This window comes from Oncorhynchus mykiss, chromosome 7 (assembly GCF_057628025.1).
Source record: "Oncorhynchus mykiss isolate SJ-2025 chromosome 7, ASM5762802v1, whole genome shotgun sequence".
Classification (NCBI taxonomy): domain Eukaryota; kingdom Metazoa; phylum Chordata; class Actinopteri; order Salmoniformes; family Salmonidae; genus Oncorhynchus; species Oncorhynchus mykiss.
In genome coordinates this window covers 13,255,765-13,280,118 of record NC_143028.1, presented here as the reverse complement: position 1 = coordinate 13,280,118, position 24,354 = coordinate 13,255,765, and the positions used below count along the sequence as shown (strand labels likewise).

Here is a 24,354-nt window from a genome sequence, read left to right as displayed (position 1 = left end):
ACCGTTAGCAATAACGGAAAATAGCCAACCAATTTAGTTGTTTTTCTCTTGTTCCTGGAGGTTTGTCAATACAGTATGATCTATGCTTGGTTATTTTAGGTACTGCGTGTGGGAAGGAGGCAGCGATTAAAAATATTTGACACCCTAACTGTGAAACCAGTTATCCAGTCCCCCCCTGAGACACCTCTGGCATATTCAGGGTTAATAATACTGGCATCAGACAGCTGTCTCTAACTGACGCTCCTGTCTCTCCCTCTGGTAACGGCTTTGGAGTTCGCTGGCTGGCACACATCTGTTCACGCATTGATCCTCTCCCCGTTTGTGTTGATCTCCCCATCCCACTCCCAACGTTCTTTCTCTCTCTCCCTCTGTTTTCATTGCGCTCTCTCGCTGTCTCTCGCGCTCACTCTTTCTCTCTTGCTCTCACTCTTTCTCTATCTCTTTAAGCACTGGCCTGGAATGTGGTGGTGTTGTGTCATTATTCAGGGTGGGGGAGGCTGTCTCCCCAAGGGCACTGGCCCCTAGCTCGCACAGCATGACACTGTGAGTGTGTCTGAATGTGTGTGAGTGTGTGTGTGTCTGTTGAACGGTTTATCCCGGCTAGCCCAGATGCCCAGGCTAAATCCATCACTAACGGTGCTGCGCAGCGAATGCTAAGCTGGAACATTTGGCACTGAGCTGAGGACCAATAGGGAGGGAGGTGAACAAAAAACACACAACGTTTTTCTCGCAAACACCAGGCAGTGGAGGAAGTGGATTTTCAGAGGGACTCTCAGGGAAAGGGACTGGAGCACATTCCCCTTTGAGCCTTTAGTGGGCTGGAGTGACCGTCCGTCCGTCTGAAGGGATGGAACGGTGCGATGATGAACTAGGGGTCTTCACCATCATCCAGTAAGTACTCTTTCTTTCTGCTTCACAGGCATGTATTGTTGTCCTCTATGCCTTGAATAATTTTTGTCCAGCTATTATCTTGTTTGAACTACTAGGTAGAGTTATGGAGAGATTTGAAGGCCCTCTGAGGATGTGTGGCATTGGAGACCAAACTGTCGTTCTGTATTCAGTGTATTCAGTAGAAGTATAATTGTTTTTTCCTCCCCTTACAGAAAAAAACACATGATTTCACATGTGTCAGGATGCACATGATGTGTTTTTGGAAATGTTTCACATGTGCAGGTTCATGTTTTCACATGTTTCTTTACATGTTGTCACTTGTTATCACATTAACTTCACATAAAATCACATGTTATCACATCACATAGGTGAAATTCATGTGGTCTTTCTGTACGGGTCTTCCCAAAATGTCAGGTTGTTGTGTTGGATAGTGAGCCTTCTGTTGTCTGTGTCAAGATGGATAATGTTCTGTTTTAGCCTTGAGTTGGATCTCATAGTATTGCTGAGCTTTTAGAAAGATGGCAGCAGTACTGAGTTGGATCTCATAGTATTGCTGAGCTTTTAGAAAGATGGCAGCAGTATTGAGTTGTATCTCATAGTGTTGCTGAGCTTTTAGAAAGATGGCAGCAGTATTGAGTTGGATCTCATAGTGTTGCTGAGCTTTTAGAAAGATGGCAGCAGTACTGAGTTGGATCTCATAGTGTTGCTGAGCTTTTAGAAAGATGGCAGCAGTACTGAGTTGGATCTCATAGTGTTGCTGAGCTTTTAGAAAGATGGCAGCAGTACTGAGTTGGATCTCATAGTGTTGCTGAGCTTTGAGAAAGATGGCAGCAGTACTGAGTTGGATCTCATAGTGTTGCTGAGCTTTTAGAAAGATGGCAGCAGTACTGAGTTTGATCTCATAGTGTCGCTGATATTTGAGAAAGATGGCAGCAGTACTGAGTTGGATCTCATAGTGTTGCTGAGCTTTTAGAAAGATGGCAACAGTACTGAGTTGGATCTCATAGTGTTGCTGAGCTTTTAGAAAGATGGCAGCAGTACTGAGTTGGATCTCATAGTGTTGCTGAGCTTTTAGAAAGATGGCAGCAGTACTGAGTTGGATCTCATAGTGTTGCTGAGTTTTTAGAAAGATGGCAGCAGTACTGAGTTGGATCTCATAGTGTTGCCGAGCTTTGAGAAAGATGGCAGCAGTATTGAGTTGGATCTCATAGTGTTGCTGAGCTTTTAGAAAGATGGCAGCAGTACTGAGTTGGATCTCATAGTGTTGCTGAGCTTTTAGAAAGATGGCAGCAGTACTGAGTTGGATCTCATAGTGTTGCTGAGATTTGAGAAAGATGGCAGCAGTATTGAGTTGGATCTCATAGTGTTGCTGATCTTTGAGAAAGATGGCAGCAGTATTGAGTTGGATCTCATAGTGTTGCTGAGCTTTGAGAAAGATGGCAGCAGTACTGAGTTGGATCTCATAGTGTTGCTGAGCTTTGAGAAAGATGGTAGCAGTACTGAGTTGGATCTCATAGTGTTGCTAAGCATTGAGAAAGATTGTAGCAGTATTCTACATGCTTTAGGTTCACGTCTTGAGAAGACAAACCAGCAAACTAAAACGTGCACAACCCCCAACCTCAAACATCTCGAACCTCATTCGGTCTTTGAAGGCGGTGTTAATCAAACTAATTAACAATCCATAAACCAATTAACAATCCATAGGAAGGCAGCATGTAGTGTGGTGTATTGACATTTGATATCTGAGCGGTAATGGTCAGCATGGGGTACAATCCAACCCCTCACTAGTCAATATGTCCCATATCAGCAGTAGCTTGTTTAGAGCTATGCAGTGGCCATCAGTACCCAAACCAATCGGAGCAGGATTGTTGTTGCATGGCATGTTGGGCAAGCGAGATGGTCTGATGGTAAATTCATCTGTCATTGCGCTTTGCTGGATTATAAGTGGCTAATATTGATCAATGACACTCTATGCAGGCAGATGCACACATGCCTTTCCTATTGGAAAGTGAAAGCAAACGATCGGAACTGTAATGGAGTCTCATCTAGCTCCGAGGGACTGCATACTAAAAGAAAGGAAGGTATTCTCAAGTAGAAGAATAATAGTATGTAGTGTGAGGGGTGTTTTATCAAATTCTTAGTGTGAATTTAATAGTTAAATCAAGGTTTTGGTTACATTGTTTAAAGGTTAAAGATGAGTTGGACATCTACAACAACATTGCAGACTACAGAAACACAGATAATCTATTCACCTAAGCCACGGAGGAACAATGACATCAAGGTGTGTAAGTCCAACCTTGCTTATTTTTTGGTCATTCAATTAAATAAGAAATCTCCTTCATGATTTTTATTTCAGAATATTTGTTAAAAAAAAATTACACCCAGGATTGAACATCTTGAACTAATTGTATGCCGAGCTGCCACAGTACCACTAACCAGCATTTCCCAAACTCAGTCCTCGGAACCCAAAGTGGTGCACGTTTAGTTTTTTGCCCTAGCGCTACATAACTGATTCAAATAATTAACTAATCATCAAGCTTTGATCATTTGAGTCAGCTGTGTCGTGTTAGGGCAAAAAACAAAATGTGCACCCCTTGGGGTTCCCTTGGAGTTTGGGAAATGCTGCACTACACATTGCCATGTTTCTATAGTGGGAAGAGTCAGGAGACGAGAATAGTCCATGTTTCTATAGTGGGAGGAGTCAGGGGACAAGAATAGTCTGTGTTTCTATAGGGGTAGGAATCAGGGGAGAGTCAGTTGAGAAAGAACTCTATTCTTTCAGTTGAGCGTACTTCGCCTGTCTACCGGAAGTTGTTTCTGTTGCTATGGAACCTCTTGCTAGCTTGTTAGCATAACAAATTACTACCTAGACATTTTACGACTTCGGTTGTGTTTGTAAATTCAATCTGGAGTGCGCTCTGGGCGTTGTCAGATTGTCCGTTCGTAAAATCAGAGCATTTCGCTCTCAGAGTGCTCATACAACGAGCCTACCTGATGAGCTAAATTACTTCTATGCTCGCGTCAAGACAAATAACACTGAATCATGCATGAGAGCACCAGCTGTTCCGGAAGACTGTGTGATCACGCTCTCCGCAACCGATGTGAGTAAGACCTTTAAACAGGTCAACATTCACAAGGCCGCAGGGCCAGACGGTTTACCAGGACGTGTACTGCGAGCATGCGCTAACCAACTGGCAAGTATATTCACTGACATTTTCAACCTCTCCCTGTCCAAGTCTGTAATACCAACATGTTTTAAGCAGACCACCATAGTGCCTTGTGCCAAAGAACACGAAGGTAACCTGCCTAAATTACTACCGACTCATAGAACTCACGTCTGTAGCCATGAAGTGCTTTGAAAGGCTGGTCATGGCTCACATCAACACCATTATCCCAGAAACCCTAGACCCATTCCAATTTGTATACAGCCCAAACAGATCCACAGATGATGCCATCTCTATTGCACTCCACACTGTCCTTTCCCCCCTGGACAAAAGGAACACCTATGTGAGAATGCTATTCATTGACTAGAGCTCAGCATTCAACACCATAGTGCCCTCAAAGCTCATCACTAAAAATCAAATCAAATCAAATCAAATCAAATCAAATGTTATTTGTCACATACACATGGTTAGCAGATGTTAATGCGAGTGTAGCGATATGCTTGTGCTTCTAGTTCCGACAATGCTGTAATAACAAGTAATCTAACTAACAATTCCAAAACTACTGTCTTGTACACAGTGTAAGGGGATAAAGAATATGTACATAAGGATATATGAATGAGTGATGGTACAGAGCAGCATAGGCAAGATACAGTAGATGGTATCGAGTACAGTATGTACAAATGAGATGAGTATGTAAACAAAGTGGCATAGTTTAAAGTGGCTAGTGATACATGTATTACATAAGGATACAGTCGATGATATAGAGTACAGTATATACGTATGCATATGAGATGAATAATGTAGGGTAAGTAACATTATATAAGGTAGCATTGTTTAAAGTGGCTAGTGATATATTTACATCATTTCCCATCAATTCCCATTATTAAAGTGGCTGGAGTTGAGTCAGTGTCAGTGTGTTGGCAGCAGCCACTCAGTGTTAGTGGTGGCTGTTTAACAGTCTGATGGCCTTGAGATAGAAGCTGTTTTTCAGTCTCTCGGTCCCAGCTTTGATGCACCTGTACTGACCTCGCCTTCTGGATGGCTAATCTAAGGACCCTGGGACTAAACACCTCCCTCTGGATCCTGGACTTCCTGATGGGCTGCCCCAGGTGGTAAGGGTAGGTAACAACACATCCACCACACTGATCCTCAACACGGGGGCCCCCCAGGGGTGCGTGCTCAGTCCCCTCCTGTACTCCCTGTTCACTCATGACTGCACAGCCAGGCACAACTCCAACACAATCATTAAGTTTGCCGATGACACAACAGTGGTAGGCCTAATCACCGACAATGACGAGACAGCCTATAGGGAGGAGGTCAGAGACCTGGCCATGTGGTGCCAGGAAAACAACCTCTCCCTCAACGTGATCAACACAAACTAGATGATTGTGAACTATAGGGAAAAGAGGACTGAGCACACCCCCATTCTCATCGACGGGGCTGCAGTGGAGCAGGTTGTCCACATCACCAACAAACGACAAACAAGACAGTCGCAAAGAGGGCACGACAACACCTATCCCCCTTCAGGAGACTGAAAAGATTTGGCATGGGTCTTCAGATCCTCAAAATGTTCTACAGCTGCACCATCGAGAGCATCCAGACTGGTTGCATAACTGCCTGGTATGGCAACTGCTCGGCCTCCGACTGCAAGGCACTACAGAGGGTAGTGCAAATGCCCCAGTACATCACTGGGCCAAGCTTCCTGTCATCCAGGACCTCTATACCAGGCATGTCAGAGGAAGGCCCTAAAAATTGTCAAAGACTCAAACCACCTTAGTCATAGACTGTTCTCTCTGGTACTGCACGGCAAGTGGTACTGCAGTGCCAAGTCTAGGTCCAAGATGCTTCTAAACAGCTTCTACCCCCAAGCCATAAGACTCCTGAACACCTAATCAAATGGCTACCCAGACTATTTGCATTGCCCCTCCCCCTTTCCACCGCTGCTACTCTCTGATATCATCATCTATGCATAGTTACTTTAATATCTCTACCTACATGTACATATTATCTCAACTAACCGGTGCCCCCGCACATCAAATTAAATCAAATGGATTTATATAGCCCTTCGTACATCAGCTGATATCTCAAAGTGCTGTACAGAAACCCAGCCTAAAACCCCAAACAGCAAGCAATGCAGGTGTAGAAGCACGGCTCTGTACCGGTACCCCGCTGTATATACTCTCGCTATTGTTATTTTACTGCTGCTCTTTAATTACTTGTTTCTTTTATTTCTTATTCTTATCCATATTTTTTTAACTGCATTGTTGGTTAAGTAAACATTTCACTGTAAGGTGTACACCTGTTGTATTCAGTGCATGTGACTAATAACATTTTATTTGATTTACTAAAGGACACGATTAAGAAGAAGCGACTTGCTTGGGCCAGGAAAAATGCGCAATGGATATTAGACTGGTGAAAATATGTCCTTTGGTCTGATGAGTTTAAATTTGAGTAGGTGATCTAAGGATCTCTGCATGTGTGGTTCTCACCGTGAAGCATGGGTGAGGAGGTGTGATTGTGTGGGGGTGCTTTGCTGTTGACCCTTTCAGTGATTTATTTAGAATTCAAAGCACACGTAACCTGCATGGCAACCACAGCATTCTGCAGCAATACACGATCCCATCTGGTTTGCCCTTAGTTGGACTATCATTTGTTTTTCAACAGGATAATGACCCAACACACCTCCAGGCTGTGTAAGGGCGATTTGACCAAGAAGGAGAGTGATGGAGTGCTGCATCAGATGACCCGACCTCAACCCAATTGAGATGGTTTGGGATGAGTTGGACCGAAGGGTTAAGGAAAAGCAGCCAACAAGTGCTCAGCATATGTGGGAACTGGTTGAGAGAATGCCAAGAGTGTGCAAAGCTGTCATCAAGGCAAAGGGTGGCTACTTTGAAGAATCTCAAATATGAAATATATTTTGAATGGATTAACACTTTTTTGGTTACTACAGGATTCCATATGTGTTATTTCATAGTTTTGATGTCTTCACTGTTATTCTACAATGTAAAAAAAAATTACAAATAAAGAAAAACCCTTGAATGAGTAGGTGCGTCCAAATGTTTGACTGGTATTGTATATTAATCACTTTAGAATGAACATTTGATCAGTTTGTAAAAACCATGTTTGTGGATATAGATATTAGAGTAACCCATTTTATATTTTCTGCAAAGGTCATTGTATTTATGAAACATAAATCTCAGAGCTGCATGTATTGGCAATGTCTAGACTTATCTCAGTTCAATGAAGGGATAAAATAGGAATATATGAATATACTGTAGATTATTGGAATAATGCCCCAATATTCAATCATAGCCAGTGACATATTTTGATGTTTCAAGAACATTATTCTTGTGACATATGGTTACATCCGGTAGGATTTTGACTATAGGTTACATAATACAACCAAGACCACAGAGTACAGGACACACCAGTGTTCTTGATCACATGACTTTGAAAAAGAGATTGCGAGATCGCACATCGTTGTGGAGGATTACAACGATTGGGTGAAGGGTCACTCCCCATGAAACATGTGGCCTAGAAACCAGATAAATGAAATGTGCGTGTGGGAATTGGAATTATTTGTGAGGATATTTTAAAGGTGTGCGAGGGCAGTCACCAGCCATTTCTCTTACTTTTTTCACTCCTCTCTACCATTGCTAGTTTCAACAGGAAATGCAGATATGTGTTGACACATTGATAGCTCCTAATAATAGATTGATAATTTATCATGAAACGTGTGATACAGGAGGGAATTCAATAGACCCAACTGTTCAGTGCTGTCTCCAGACACGTGGATGTCTCCACAGAGTTGGCAGGCATCTATAGCGCTACATCCTGCATCCCGTAATCCCATGTCTGTCCGGCTCTGGAGCCTGGTGCATTATGGGATGCTGCTTTAGATGTTGCTGGGCCAGGCCGGCGGCCAAAGCGGTCAAGGCCGATTGGTTTACACCACGGAGGCTTCCACTCCGAACACAGTCAGCGTCTCTTTACCTCGAACTCCTCCCCCTGTTTGTGAAACGTCATGGTGTCTGGACCTGACGCGGATAAAGCTGTTGACCACACATTGACCATGCTGACCACTGAATCACTAGGGAGTGCAGACTCTCGCAGAACTGTCAATACTATAGAGCTGGCGTATCCAGACAGGCTGGGTTCAGGTTAGCCCGCTTGTCAGCATGGAACGCTTGTGGTTGTCTGCCCTACTGAGCTTGTTAGCCCAGTTTTGCCTGTGCTAATCCAAACGCTACCAGGGACGAGATACTCTTTATTTCTGGTGTGGCGGCTGTATTTTGACGTAGCGAAAGTCATTTCAACATGGTGATTGCTGTGGGCAATAGAAAAGTGTTGGGAACATCTGACTCGCTCATCATGCCCCAAAAAGAGAAGCGTTCCAAAGTTCATATGCCACAACAAATATTAACAAGTACCCGCTAAAAGGGCAGTCTTCCTCAACAAAAAAAACAGCATCTCTATATACGTCACCAACAACATGATCATTTTAATAATGTGGCAATTGGACAAATGCATGATGTACTCACCTACATTCCCGTGACACTGTGTGTACTCTCATCAGCCAATCACAGTCTTCTCAGTCCCTCATGGATGCAATAAGAGTGCCCATTACAGTTCCCGTGAAAAGTAGGAAATAGAACAGATTGAGGTGAATGACGTTGGGGGAAACACTGTATCCACAACAATGGCAAGCAGATGGGTTCCTGTGTCCCGTGATCATAATCTTTCAGTAAGAAGGATTTTAGCATCCATGTCAGCCTTACGGATGGAGTCAATAGTGTAAATGGGTCTACAACTCATGCTAAGTGGGGATTTACAGTGTCAATCTATGAAAGGCTCCTGATGTTTGCCAACTGTCAGAGATCTTTTCATAAGGCAGAGCAGACCACGTTTAGTCTGGTTCTCGCACAATGGATCATATGGCCTCATTTGCCACCAATAAACCAGATCAAAGGTTCAACTCTTGCCTTAATATACTCTTCTCCGGCTCAAAAAGGTATTTTGTTGGGGTCGTATTTCAATTCATCGCTATCAAATGGGTCCAGCATAAATCCGTCCTTGACTAAGATTTAAATAAAGACATTAAAACATAGTTTGGAGACCCAGCCCCTGGTGTAGAATGCAAAAGGAAGTGCTCTCAAGTGGAGAGCTGACATGCAGAGAGAGCACCTGAATACAGAGCATGTTTATTTTACAGAATTACAATGTCTGACATTCCGATTCTGGTCTGGGGTCAGCATGGAGAGAGAGTGTCCACATGTTTAGTCTGGCATTGGTCTAACATACAGCAGGTCTATATTCAGTATTTAGGGAATGTCAGTATGTGCACATGTCTTAGATGCACATGTCTTCCATACATGGCTGTGCACCTGTGTGTGTGTACCCTCTCTTCCTCTGCAGTGGTTCTGAATGTGGGGTGACAAACAGACTGTGACCCTCTCATCCAGACTGTGAAGCAGTGATAAATGGCTGTGGCTCTGTGACTCTGTAGTATCTAAACGTGCCACATGGAGCTATGCTATTGATGAGGTAATTTAGTATTCTGACAGCAACCGTACGTCGCTGATCTACCCTCCTCGATGTCACAGACCGCATGAGTCAGAGGAGAGAGAGAGAGAAGGCCCCGAATGCCAGTAATCCATAAAAAAAGATGTACTTTCCTTCCAAGAGGGAAATTCATTAAGTTATAGCTTTCGCTTGACTATACTGCAAGTCAGGAATCAAAAGCTCTTCATTCTCTGCAGGTATAATTTATTGATGTGCGTTTGCTTGAATAGAGAGATTGAGAGATGAAAGTTATTCCTTCTTTCAAGACAGGTAGAGGTTTTTAGTGTTATGATGTGTTCGGACTATCAACCCACAGAGACTTAGACAAGAGGCCATAACTGGTAGTGAAACATTGCAGTATAGCTTATTTCTGGAGGGTTTTGTAACTTGAAACGGTCTTAGCGATAGCCTACAATTGCAATCAAAACATACCTCCCATTAGACATTCTTGGTCATGTTAATATATTCACAGTGCTCTGGACCCAGACATACAGTGCCTTGCAAAAGTATTCGGCCCCCTTGAACTTTGCGACCTTTTGCCACATTTCAGGCTTCAAACATAAAGATATAAAACTGTATCTTTTTGTGAAGAATCAACAACAAGTGGGACACAATCATGAAGTGGAACGACATTTATTGGATATTTTAAACTTTAACAAATCAAAAACTGAAAAATTGGGCGTGCAAAATTATTCAGCCCCCTTAAGTTAATATTTTGTAGCGCCACCCTTTGCTGCGATTACAGCTGTAAGTCGCTTGGGGTATGTCTCTATCAGTTTTGCACATCGAGAGACTGAAATGTTTTCCCATTCCTCCTTGCAAAACAGCTCGAGCTCAGTGAGGTTGGATGGAGAGCATTTGTGAACAGCAGTTTTCAGTTCTTTCCACAGATTCTCGATTGGATTCAGGTCTGGACTTTGACTTGGCCATTCTAACACCTGGATATGTTTATTTTTGAACCATTCCATTGTAGATTTTGCTTTATGTTTTGGATCATTGTCTTGTTGGAAGACAAATCTCCGTCCCAGTCTCAGGTCTTTTGCAGACTCCATCAGGTTTTCTTCCAGAATGGTCCTGTATTTGGCTCCATCCATCTTCCCATCAATTTTAACCATCTTCCCTGTCCCTGCTGAAGAAAAGCAGGCCCAAACCATGATGCTGCCACCACCATGTTTGACAGTGGGGATGGTGTGTTCAGCTGTGTTGCTTTTACGCCAAACATAACGTTTTGCATTGTTGCCAAAAAGTTCAATTTTGGTTTCATCTGACCAGAGCACCTTCTTCCACATGTTTGGTGTGTCTCCCAGGTGGCTTGTGCCAAACTTTAAACAACACTTTTTATGGATATCTTTAAGAAATGGCTTTCTTCTTGCCACTCTTCCATAAAGGCCAGATTTGTGCAATATACGACTGATTGTTGTCCTATGGACAGAGTCTCCCACCTCAGCTGTAGATCTCTGCAGTTCATCCAGAGTGATCATGGGCCTCTTGGCTGCATCTCTGATCAGTCTTCTCCTTGTATGAGCTGAAAGTTTAGAGGGACGGCCAGGTCTTGGTAGATTTGCAGTGGTCTGATACTCCTTCCATTTCAATATTATCGCTTGCACAGTGCTCCTTGGGATGTTTAAAGCTTGGGAAATCTTTTTGTATCCAAATCCGGCTTTAAACTTCTTCACAACAGTATCTCGGACCTGCCTGGTGTGTTCCTTGTTCTTCATGATGCTCTCTGCGCTTTTAACGGACCTCTGAGACTATCACAGTGCAGGTGCATTTATACGGAGACTTGATTACACACAGGTGGATTGTATTTATCATCATTAGTCATTTAGGTCAACATTGGATCATTCAGAGATCCTCACTGAACTTCTGGAGAGAGTTTGCTGCACTGAAAGTAAAGGGGCTGAATAATTTTGCATGCCCAATTTTTCAGTTTTTGATTTGTTAAAAAAGTTTGAAATATCCAATAAATGTCGTTCCACTTCATGATTGTGTCCCACTTGTTGTTGATTCGTCACAAAAAAATACAGTTTTATATCTTTATGTTTGAAGCCTGAAATGTGGCAAAAGGTCGCAAAGTTCAAGGGGGCCGAATACTTTCGCAAGGCACTGTATGAGCATATTTTTGTGCTCAGACAGAGGTAATGGCATTCATGACCCTCTGCAGTCACAGGCCTATTCTTGAGCCCAGTCTACGTTCTATTACTCTAAAGTCGCTGGCTGGTCAGATTCTGTTAGGCCAAAGACAGGCGAGTTGGTCTTGAATAGGGCATCCGATCTCTCTAGGTAGATAGGTTTCCTCCCACATTTAAAAAGGTTCCAGCATGCACGGCTCCACAGATACAATTGTTGGTTGGGCTAGGTGGAAATGGAGTCTTATCCGTATGTGCTAAAGTTTGTGTTACAAACTTTCAACCACTGACTGGCTGTGGCTATAATAAGTCTAGCTATCTGAATCCGCATTGTGTCTGTCTCTGTCATGTTTTCAATGGGATTATTGTTCTAGAGCACAATTCTTGCTCTAATTTTAAATACCGCCTACCCAAACTCATGATTTGTTGGGAGTTGTCTTTCTGAAGAGCACCCTCCCCATGAGTGTTTTTTATCCCGTTTTGAAGTGGTCCAGAAAACCCACCATGTTACCTAGACCCAGTGCTGTTGCCCAGACTACATGAGATCCTTCTTATATCTGTCAGGGGACCAGAGAATCACTGCAGCACTGTTCGGATGCCCCCCTCCCCCCTCTCTCTCTCTCTATTTCTCTCTCTCCATCTCCCTCTCTCTTCCTCCATCTCCCTGGAGGGAATGGCTGCAGTGTTGTCTGGGGGATTAGGCAGCAGGCTTCCTGATAAGGAATGAAGAAATTGCTGCTTGGATTACTGGAGATGGGGTGCGCAAATCTATGATCTTATTGTTTAGACAGGACACAGAAGGCAGACTTGCACTTTATCCCTAATAATTACTGCAGGGTCTTCAGAGAAAACAGAGAAAACAGTTCCAAAAGGGTTCTTCTGCTTCCCCCATAGGAGAACCCTTTTTGGTTCCAGGTAGAACTCTTTTTGGTTCCATGTAGAATACTTTTGGGTTCCATGTAGAACCCAAAATCTAGGTTTTAGGTTCTAGATGGCACCTACCTTAGGCGGCAGCGAAGCCTAGTGGTTAGAGCAAGATCGAATCCCCGAGCTGACAAGGTACAAAATCTGTCATTCTGCCCCTGAACAAGGCAGTTCCTATGCCGTCATTGAAAATAAGAATTTTTCTTAACTGACTTGCCTAGTTAAATAAAGGTAAAAAAAATAAAATAATAATAAATAGCCGCACCCTCAGCACCCCCTGAAAATATTTATTTTCTAGACAAAAGTAGTGCACTGGGCCTTTAGTAATCGTGTATTACATAGCCGGGACATAGCCGTTTGTAGCAACCCCCACCCCCAAACATCTTCTCACGACTATGAGTACTACTAGTATTATGACTACTAAAAAGGGCTTTCTAAATTAATTTGATTGATTGACTACTACTGTAGCCTGGTCCCAGATCCATTTGCCAAACATGTTGCTATTCACACAGTCACCCAAACAGATCTGGGCCCAGACTACTAGTACAGCTGCTGCTACTACTTTGGTGGGTTTAGTTGTATAGTTATTCCGGAAGACATTCGAAGTCATTTGAAGTGTATTGTTACTATAAGGTTTAGAAAGCAAAGCAGTTACTCCAATACACTATCTATTATGGACTGTTGATGATCCAACAACAAAGAAACCAGTTAGTTAATGGAGAATTGGTACCACACAGTACCCATCACATTTCCATTGTGTAGAGGTAGGTTGCATCCCAAATAGTACCCTAATCCCTATGTAGCACTTTTCTGGGCCCATAGGTCTCTGGTCAAAAGTAGTGCGCTATATAGGGAACTGGGTGCACTACAGTACAAAGTGTACAGGACACTTAAGCATAAATCACGTCATGTTAATAGTAAAGCTGATTAATCATAAGATGGAGAGATATGTGATATGTACGCTGGGTGAGAGAGCGCTGCCAGCCAGTCATGTAAGAGCAGAGACAAGGCGTCACTGCTGATGAATTAGCCACATGACATTGTGTTGATTCCTTTGTTAACATTCATTATCAGCACTGATTTTTAATTAAATGCCACAATAAAGTCACGCTCTGTAGGATGGTCATACTGTGCCATCCAAAGAGTGGACCACCAACAATGTTGCAAATGCGTCCTCCATGATATTTTCACATGCAAATAGCACTTGACAACCAAAACATGTGAAAATAGGTCCTTCGTCCTTTAGTTATCATAAGTTCATACAGATCCTATTAGTGTATTCATACATCATATTATATGTCCTTAATTGAAATGACTGGAAAGCTTACAGACTGTGTCTTTAAATGTGATTTTCAATACACCCATTTGGAGGGAGAACTGACAGACTATGGATAAGATGCGGGAGCTTGGGGCGTTGTTACGTAATTCTGTACAAGTGAATCAGCCTCTGTCAATCGCATGAGACACAATTACAAAGTCATCCTAGTCAAACAATAGATGTCTCGTTAAGAAATGTTCCAAGTCTCTTTGGCTTTTCAATACCCCCTTCATGAAAAAAAGATTCACAAAAGGAACATTTGTTGCAGCTGACGTAATACGGTATTTGAATAGGTCATCTTGTGGTTGTTCTTTTATCACTCATATTATTGAATTATATTACAATCAAAGTGTAGCTATCTGACCCGGATCCATATCCTCAAAGTGTCCGAGAGTAGGACTGATAATTTAGGGTCAGGTCCATATAATGTTATTCATTATGACATCAAATCTGAAACTGATCCTAGATCAGCACTGCTACTCTGAGAGGCTGCGTTCATATGCATTGCTATAACCTTCCTGTACATCATAGTAAAATCTGAACCTGCAGATGCCCTACTACAACTACATACGGTCCCTGTGTGTCGGAGCTGATATAATTCATAGTGCTATGAACACAGCAACCCTACAAGAACATCCAGGTCTTAAAACTCCATCTAACTCTTTTCCCAGGCCCATAGCTGTTTCGTCTTGTGTTCAGTTTTCACCATTCTGGACCATCCCTTGGGCCACATGGAGAATACCAAAGCAAAATACTAATGTGGTTTTTAATAAAACACACACAGTCTCCCGTTGTGACCTTGGGTATATTGGTTTCCCCCTGTGGACAGTGTAGCCGATCACGTCTTCCTTATCTCCCTGCAACACAAAGCATCATTGACGTTCTATCTAGACGAGCACCGCTGAGCACGTCCCTTGGCCCTATAAGGTTTAGAATCAGTGCAGGCGGTCTATTAAACCCAAGTCCAGGGCTTAGTGCTAGAAGGTCTCTTGTGTCTTGTGTAACTTTGATGTGGAGGCTCTTGGCTTCCTGTATGGCTGGATTCTTTGGATCGCAGAAGTTCCAATAGCTGAGTTGACTTTCATGGTGTGGTATATGACAGGGACACGACTTTGGTTTTAGAAGTGGGGGGGACATGTTCAAATACATATATATATCCAGTCTGATAAACACTCCAAACAGCCTACCTGACTGTTTTGAGGCATACGCATGGTCCTAAAGCACACCGTTGCCTCGTTTTTTTTCCACATTCCAATGATAAAACTGGGAGGTACAAAAATGCAATTTCAGAATGTGGGGGGGACGTGTCCCCCCGTCCCCAGTGAAAGTTGCGCCTCTGGTATATGGTCTGAATATGGTCTCTAAAAATGCTTTTGTGTCTGCATCCCTCCCATTCAACACCTAAAAGATCATCAAGAAGAAAGTTTAACCTCTTGGAATCTACATGACACTCTCTGTGTTGCCTATGTTTGAAAAGATAGGAACAGGCTACAGATGTGAGAAAGAGTTTTATGCTTCAGGCTCATCTCTGAGATGGGTTGTCACGGCGACCCCTGGAGACAGCGCTCAAACACAGGTAGAGCTCTTTAGGAAACGCTGGGGTCCTCATAAAAAATGGATGTGACATAAAAGAGCCCCTCTCCCACACCAAAGCTGTCTTCTCCACTGCTTGACTTAAAGCGCTGTTTAATTTCGCTTTAATTTCGCTTCCTGTTTTTAGAAAAGGGACGCTCCGTTCTTAGTGCGCCTTTGATTCACGGGGGGACGCAGAGAACAGCATACAGCGTTGAGCCATCAACCTCCATGTGATGAACGAAGGGTTCTACAGCTTTGTTTCCAGGAACAGTTCAAAGTTCAGCAAGTGCTTGGACCTCTTGGCGTAACAAGTCACATTCACCATAGATTCACTATAGACTCCCATACAGGTGTGGGATCAATTTGACTTTGTTGAAAGTAACCCCAGATCAAAACAAGGTATACAGGTCTGGGATCAGGTTGAACATATTAACATAGCCTGTGTTGACTGTGGCTGGAGAATATACACTGACCCCAGGACCGTAGTGGGTGTGTTTTCTGGTGCTGAGGAGATGAGCTGTGAGAGCTGTGTAAAGGAGCCGCTAATATAACTGACACGATACGGGCAGACCTGAACCTGTGCATCTCAGAGTAGGAGTCCTGATCTAGGATCAGTTATGTATTTTAGGTCATAATGAATAATATGATATGGACAGGGGGGACCTCATCAGCACACTGAGATGCTTCATGAATGCTATCCTAAATTCTACCTAGGGGTTCTCGGTACGGGGACCTCCTATATGTGCCCGTGCTCTTTAAAGCTTCAATATGTAACTCGTAGGGGGGACCCAACCAAATGCACATAGAACTGTGAGTTATAGATCTGTCATTCTCATTGAAAGCAAGTCTAAGAAATGATAGATAGCTTCTATGTGCGCTATTTCTATGCTTCCCATTCTTAAGTTTAGGTTTTGTGCACCAGCTTCAAACAGCTGAAAATACAATATTTTTGGTTATGAAAAATATATTTCACAGCAGTTTAGATGGTACAATGATTCTCTACACTATACTTGCTTATTTTGTCACATAAACTGAAATTAGGCGAACTATTATAATTTTAGCAACCACGGAATAGCTGAGCTATTTCTGCAGAGTGCATCTTAAAGAAATACTAAATGTATGGGCCTAATCATGGAACTGCATAAAGAATCCTTACTAATTTCATGAAAAGCTGTGAAAACGATTCAACATGCTTCAGTTAAACTTGGATGCATATTTTATGTGGTTGAAAATGAAATACTGTCATCTTTTATGTCATTGAAAGAAATGGCATGTTTACAACAGGTCCCTAAGCATCACTCATTCTCTCAAGATGCTGAAAGAAAAAATGTATGTTTCTCCACTCCTGTTCCCGAGACAGAATTAACATTTGGTCTATCATTTTACTGTGAGGAACACTTCATTCTGCAGCAAGTTAATATTATAATAGGCTACAAGTGAAGCTTACAGTCCTTTTCTAGACTTCAGTTAATATTATAATAGGCTACATGTGAGGCCTACAGTCAGTGTCCAGACAGTTACTATTCCAACTATTAGGTTACTTCAATTCTGCCATCCATTCAATTCTGCCATCCATCCATACATTTGATCAATTCAAAGAGACCACTTACAAAACACCACAAAGTGTTATGAATGACATTGTTATTGTCATCCATTAGGCCTGCACAAGTCTTGTAACCTGAATTGATGCGTACACTGCTGCGGTCTCGGCCACTCATCTCTGCCTTATCATCGAACCACACTGCATTTTGGAGCTTAATTCCACAAGTTTTCAAGTCTATTCGCTCATTTTTCATGCGACTCACATCTCACATGCGGCAATGATAAATACTGTAATAGCCTACAGTTTTTGGAGAATCTATGTTCTAATTATTGTGATAGGCTCATGTTTTACTGGTTTATTTTGCCTGTACTCCATAAAAGACCGTTTCAGCTTACTTTCACCCCTGATTCTACCCCTGAACAGGATGACACAGTATAGGGCATCAGAAACAGATCTACACTATTAGTTAATATAGGAAAAAGAGGATATAGGCAAAAAGTAATGATGAAATAATATGGTATAATAAAACATACAATTAGAACAATATCATTTAACACTAGGCTAACCTTGAATGCCAGTCTGTCTGTGCTTTCGTGCCAAAATTGTCACTCTTTGTCATGCCAAAAAACACTTGGCATGACAATTCCATAAGGGGTTGGCAAGTGAGTAGAAACAGACACCCAGGCTAAAATGCAGTAAAACCGTGACCAAAACACCACGGCACAGAAACAATCAGAGCAGAACTGAACAGACTTGCCTTTTGGTTGTGTTGCATTGGGTTTGTGTGTTGAATTGTAGTACATGGTACGGTAAATAGACTTAGGCAGTTTTGCATTCGATTACAGTGTGTTGCGGCTGAGAGACACATTCATAATGGCTGCCATGTTCTGTCCTTGGCCCCCGTGGGCTGACTCACAGAAGGTAGAGCCTCCTGTTGCTCCCTGGACCATCTGCAGGACCACAGTCACTGCTTCAGGTCAAATGGCGAATGAGGATGGGTCCTAATGGACTTATGCGTTCCTGTTTGATGATGGGTGGGTGGGTGGGTGTGCGTGCGTGCGTGTGTGCATGCATGCGTGCGTGCATGCGAGAGAGAGCTAGTGAGAAAGAGAGACAGAGCAGTGTGCAATCAATGTACATAAAATGCATACAAAGCATGTCAAGGAGTAATTACACAAAACACAAACAGTCCTAACAGCTGTGTCTAGGCTCATATGTAACTACATATATTTCTCTGTTTCAGGTTTGTAATTATATGAAAGTTAGCAGTGTGCTGGTGTTCTTTATATATGTCAGTGTGGTTGCTGTGGCTCACTTAGCAAGACAAATAAACCAGAGAGACAGGGTCCTGCTCCCGCCAGCCTCCCTCCCTCCCTCTCTCGTTCTGCAGAGTCAGCGCTCCTCTCCTAACGCTCGTCACGTCTCTCTCGTTTGTTTCTTTCTCTCTCACTCTTTCTCCCTCTCTCCCTTTCCATTCCTCTGCTGCACTCCCTCCTCCCCAGGCAATCCGAGCACCCCTCCCTATCTCTCTCCACCCCTCTCACTTTCGTAAAGGGGTGAAGACCAGGGGGACGGATGGCTCCTCTCTACTCTGCGGACGTGTGAGTGCTGGGAGCATCCGTCATGTGGATTTGAGTCCCTCCTCCTTTCCTTCCCCTGCCTCTCTTACTCCTCCATCCCCCCTCCTCTTCATCCCCTCCCTCTCCTTCTTCGCTTTTATTCTCCATGTAGCTCTGGACCGGCACAATCTTTCAGCTCAGCTGAGATGGAGACCACCCAGAGAGGACTCAGCGTTGCCCACCGCGGCCAGGGGGAGAGAGGGGTAGAGCGGACTGGCTAGTCAGAGGGGGGTCCTTCACTGGCCCACCCTATACCCTCTCAAGGGCAGTACTCTGGATAGGAAACAGGACAAGTCTCAAGGCTTAGCGCTTTCAGCAAGGAATGACACTTCTTGTTGGACTTCTCCAATATTTTAGCACGGTTACTTACTGAATCCTGATTATGGAGTTTGTGCAAATGTGGTTTTCCCTACTCTGGATTTGAATCTGGATCTAATCGCCATCTGGAGTGCCTGAGTTTTTACAGCCGTAACTGGAACGCATGGACGTCTTTGGTTTCGCAAAGATGGCAAAGCTGTCAGGGTGAGTGTGTGTACCGTGCCGGGATGACGGAAACTAAGCGGGCGCGCTGGGAGGGGTTGAGGGTGGCGGGGGTTGTCTCTGCATAGGAACAAGGTGTGTGTGACCAATGAGCGTGCAGTCTGTTGTGCCTGGGAGCGGAGTGTGGACTGCAACACAAGCAGTGAGTCAGGACTCAGACCACGGCTTTGTGGCTGATCCATAAAGTTCTGAGAGAGAGAGAGAGAGATATATATATATATATATATATATATGAGCTGAGCAACTGTGTTTGGCCAGATAGTTAGATAAGTTGCAAGAGAGAGTTTGACATAGAGAGAGAGAGAGAGAGAGTAAGATAGAGACTAAGGGGAAGTGAAGGTGTGTGAACTAGAGAAGTCATCATTTATGTGAGTGAGAAAGGACAGAAAGCAGACATGGAGATGATGTACCAGAGAGCTACAGAGGGAGGAGGGAAGGAAGAACAGAGTAACAACAAGATAAAGCAAGGTAAGTAAAGTGAAGAAGTAGAAAGAGGAGAAGGCCCAACAGGGAATGTGAGAGAGATAGAGGAAGAGAGGGGGGGGGGGCTCTTCATTGACTTGAAGCAAAAGAGGTTCCATAAGTAGAATGTTGTTGTAATGATGAATAGCAGAGAGCACAATTCTTCCTGATCTCTGTTACTTCCTGATCTCTGTGCTTCTAGTCCACACACACACATGCACACACACGCAAACAGAGCCTGTAGCACACACAAACCCTAACACAATCACACACACAGACGTTGGGATGATCCCTCACTTGAGTGGGGTCGCAACACGAAACCCACTAAACATGGCTCAAAACAAATATTTTAAACCTCAGCACACAGAGAGAGGTCTACAGCTGGAATGAATCATTCTCTCTCTTGTGAAGTAGTGGGAGTGTGTGGCGTAGCTCGGCACCTCAAGTTTGCAGAGGCCCGGGATATTCTGGGTTCCTTCGAGGGATTCCTTTAAGAGAGATGAGGCAGCTCGTTGGGGCTGTTATTGGCTAGAAAAGTTTCAAACGGGGGTCATTGATGCTTATCGATGTCTCTATATTGTATCCAGGGGCGCAACTTTCACTGGGGACGGGGGTTACATTCTGAAATTGCATTTTTGTCCACCCCAGTTTTATCACTGTAATGTGATGCAAAACGAGGCAACGGTGTGCTTTAGGACCATGCGGATGGCTCCGATTTGGACACATCTATTTATTCCAGGGGTTTTCTTTATTTTTACTATTTTCTACATTGTAGAATAATAGTGAAGACATCAAAACTATGAAATAACACATGGAACCATGTAGTAACCCAAAAAGTGTTAAACAAATCTAAATATATTTTATATTTGAGATTTTTCAAAGTAGCCACTCTTTGCCTTGATGACAGCTTTGCACACGCGTGGCATTCTCTCAACCAGCTTCAACTGGAATGCTTTTCCAACGGTCTTGAAGGAGTTCCCACATATGCTGAGCACTTGTTGGCTGCTTTTCTGTTACTCTGTGGTCCAACTCTTCCCAAACCACCTCAATTGGGTTGAGGTCGGGTGATTGTGGAGGCCAGGTCATCTGATGCAGCACTCCATCACTCTCCTTCTTGGTCAAATATCCCATACACAGCCTGGAGGTGTGTTGGGCCATTGTCCTGTTGAAAAACAAATGATAGTCCCACTAAGCCCAAACCATACGGGATGGCGTATCGCTGCAGAATGCTGTGGTAGCCATGCTGGTTAAGTGTACCTTGAATTCTAAGGTCAAGTTTTGCTGGTTCCATTGATAAAAGATCATAACGATAATTTCAAGTTTTACCGCCACAGTCGACCGTTGAGTTATTCTATGAATCTGCTGTTTCTCAGAGCAAGGTGCAAGCAGTGTCACACATATGTTTGAATATAGATATCAGAGAGGCAGCCAGCCAGGAGAAACCAATAGGTTAGCGCAGGAAAACCACACATTTCTTGATTTGAGTCACGCTAATCCTCCCAAGGGATTTTGACGGGTGATCACCACTGCACACACGACCCCCCGCTTCATTCGACTGGATGAAATCGCTGAAGCATGTCACCCTCTGTCCGTGTGTCTGTCAGTCAGTCAGCGAGAGAGAGAAAGAAAGGACAGACAAGAATAGAGGAACAAATAAATACACAACAGTGACCCACAATGCGGCCTTGTATTATGAAAGAAAAGATTGAGGGATTTTATAAGAGGAGGTTGTTGATCGTGGAGGTCTGAGTAGGGACACTGTAAAGACACCCGCATGTTGTGTGGGTAGTTAGTGTTGATTATGTAGAGTCTACGTAAGGGATAATCAACGAGGGGCTATGCGTTCTGTGGAAAATAATGAACGACGTCAAATATTTTTATAACTAAACCAAGATAGACCACAGCTTGTCATTTCCAATGGGAACAAATGAGTCTTAGCAGGCAGAAAAAGCAAGGTGGTAGGTGCCTGTGCAATAACTCAATTTGCCTTTGCACTTCTTCTAAACAGAGCGATTTTTAAAAAACCTTTGCAAAGGGTAAAGTCTACAAAACTTAGTCCACCGTTTTCATAACAGATTCTAGTTTTGGGAACGGAAAGCTGTATTGAGATCAAATATTTAATTGATGAGAACATTTGCAGAATCTCATTCCATCTTCTCCCACTGCCCCACCAGTGGGCTTCCTCTCGCTACCATATTTGGTAGTGAGTAGAAACGCTAATCGGATGCTTCACAATTATACATCCAGTGAAATATCTGTCTCATTGTTCTATCTGTGAAGATGTGGAAGAGAACACATAGAGCCCTGAGTTAATTATCCCTTTTATACCATGGTTGTAATTTAACACATTTGCCATTAGAAATGTGTAAATTTGCCAGTAGAAAAGTGTTCAACATCCACTGAAGTAGCTTGCAAGTTAACTAGATAGCTATACTAGTTCCTGTGGTAACCACACAAGCAGACTTGCTTGTTTAGCTAATCAAACCATCAGTCCTAGCATGCTATTATGTTATGAAAATCGAATTCAACAGCACCAATAAAGTTTTCAATTTAATTTTTGCTTTAAAAAGCAGCTCAAACCAAATGTGTGAGAATTAACTATAACCATTTAATTCTACCTTGCCGATATACTGTGCGTTATAGGGAATTATAAAATGGATGGGTCTAATCCTGAATGCTGATTGGTTAAAACCGCATTCAAGCCGGTGTCTATTCCACAAGTTACCACCGGCTAAATATATGATGTTAAAATGCCTATTTACTCTGTTCCATCAGCCCAGCCAAGCAAATTATAAACGTGATCTCAACAATAAAAAGCATCTCGACATTATCTCACATTTAGTTTTCAACAGCGGAGATTTGTATAAACCTTGCTGTCTGTCTCTCCGACAATAGCAACATTGTTTCAATATTCAAATTCAATCTCCAGCTGTCCCATAGTAATGAACGGGTCGGGAGTCGGGATGAAACAGACAGGCAGGCAGCGTTTCTCAGCCAGTCGAAATCATGAATCAGCTGGCCTCGTTTTTATGGATATGTACAAACAAATGTAAATTGAAAAAAGGTCAAACGAAATGAAGTGCAGCTAGTTTGCAGTCTTTCCAGCGTCACTTTGACATGATTGTGTTCGCTGTGTTGTTGCCTAGCTCCTCTGAACAATGGTGTTCTGCACGTTTTCTCTGCGAGGCGAAATTGCTACAAAACAGCTTAAACAAATGCAAATGCAGCTACTGTTGTTATTCTGGCTGCACTGTTTGACGTAGTTCGCTAGCTAGCAAGCAAGGGATAAGAATGTTGTCAGCCAGTATGTCCATAGATACAAAACAAAAAGACTGAACGACTGGGTCGCGTCTCTGGCAACTGAACCGATAGGTTCTAGCAACCCTAGATTTGTGTTGGGACTCTATCTTGTAGAAGGATGAAATAGTATGAATAAATGTATAAAAATAACATTTTTAATGAAAATATGTCATCATTATTTGAATATGTTGGTAACCCGTTGTATAAAAGTGATAATGCCCTCGAAGCTGGTGTTTGGAGGACATATTGGCACGGTTCGCCGGCCCTCGACTTTGTTTCGGGCCTAACAACACCCGTGCCAATATATCCTCCAAACACCATCTTCTCAGGCATTATCAAATTAATAATGTATGCTCTAGAATGCCCTTCAAGCCTATTAGAAATGAGTATTCAACAATGCCATGGTATAATGTTGGTTATGTAGTTTATACTGTTGTTTATACTGTTGATTATGTAGTTTCTACTGTTGATTATGTAGTTTCTACTGTTGATTATGTCCAAATAGGCATTGTGGAAAATATTAGTCACTGGGTCTCAAACGCCAGTGTAAGTCAGAGGACCGAGTTGGGAAACGCTGGTGTAAGTTATATGTTTGTAAGAATAGAAAATGGCTACTGGGCTGTTTGGGGTTTTGGCAATATCTTGAAATGAAGCTATTGTAATTATCTGTTCACTTGTTGTTGCTTGGCAAAGGCAAAAAAACAACAAGAAGGAAACTCGTGTTTGATTATCCTGCCCACCTTCCAGTGGTATAGAGTAACATAGTTAGCAACCAAACTTGATCTCATGAACGCGGATCTCCAAAACATTGATTTAAACTAGAAAGTCATCTTCAGCCAAGGAAATTAAGTCCACTGCTTGGAATAAATCAGTTTGCTTGTTTTGTTTTTAGTGGAAGCAACATTCGTCTCGGCGGAAGCCACCTGCATGCACCAAGACTTTATCAGATGTGGTGTCAAAGAGAAAAATACAGCCGAAAACACCATATTCAAAATGATAGCCTGTATAGACAGAGGATTAATCATACACTAGCATTTCTAACTTCTGGTTACACTGAGGAGATCAAGCACATCCTCTTCTCTCCTCCATTTATCACCAGCGTCCCCCAGATCAATTATGGAAATAAAGCAAGCAAACAACCTTTTTTTTTGTTTTCAATTTAAATTCTTGCTTACCCCGCTCTGGCAGGAAAATAAATTTGCTTTCAGGGAGAGTTCGCTGGCTAACCACTTACATTATGATTTGCACCAAGCGACTGAACGGAACAGAACTGAACTTTGGGTCCCAAGTCCTCTGGTTAGTTTTTTTTAGGCCTTGTTTTGAC

General features: G+C 42.9%; 1 protein-coding gene across 1 annotated transcript in view; it reads left to right on the top strand.

Moving 5' to 3' along the window:
- Window positions 1-560: 560 nt before the first annotated feature.
- LOC110528806 (FERM and PDZ domain-containing protein 4-like) overlaps window positions 561-24,354 on the top strand; it is a 57,333-nt gene continuing 33,539 nt past the window's right edge. The window contains exon 1 of the mRNA XM_090240327.1: window positions 561-891. Coding sequence (XP_090096453.1) covers window positions 848-891 — 44 coding nt within the window. The 5' untranslated portion in view covers window positions 561-847. The remainder of the gene's footprint in view (window positions 892-24,354) is intronic.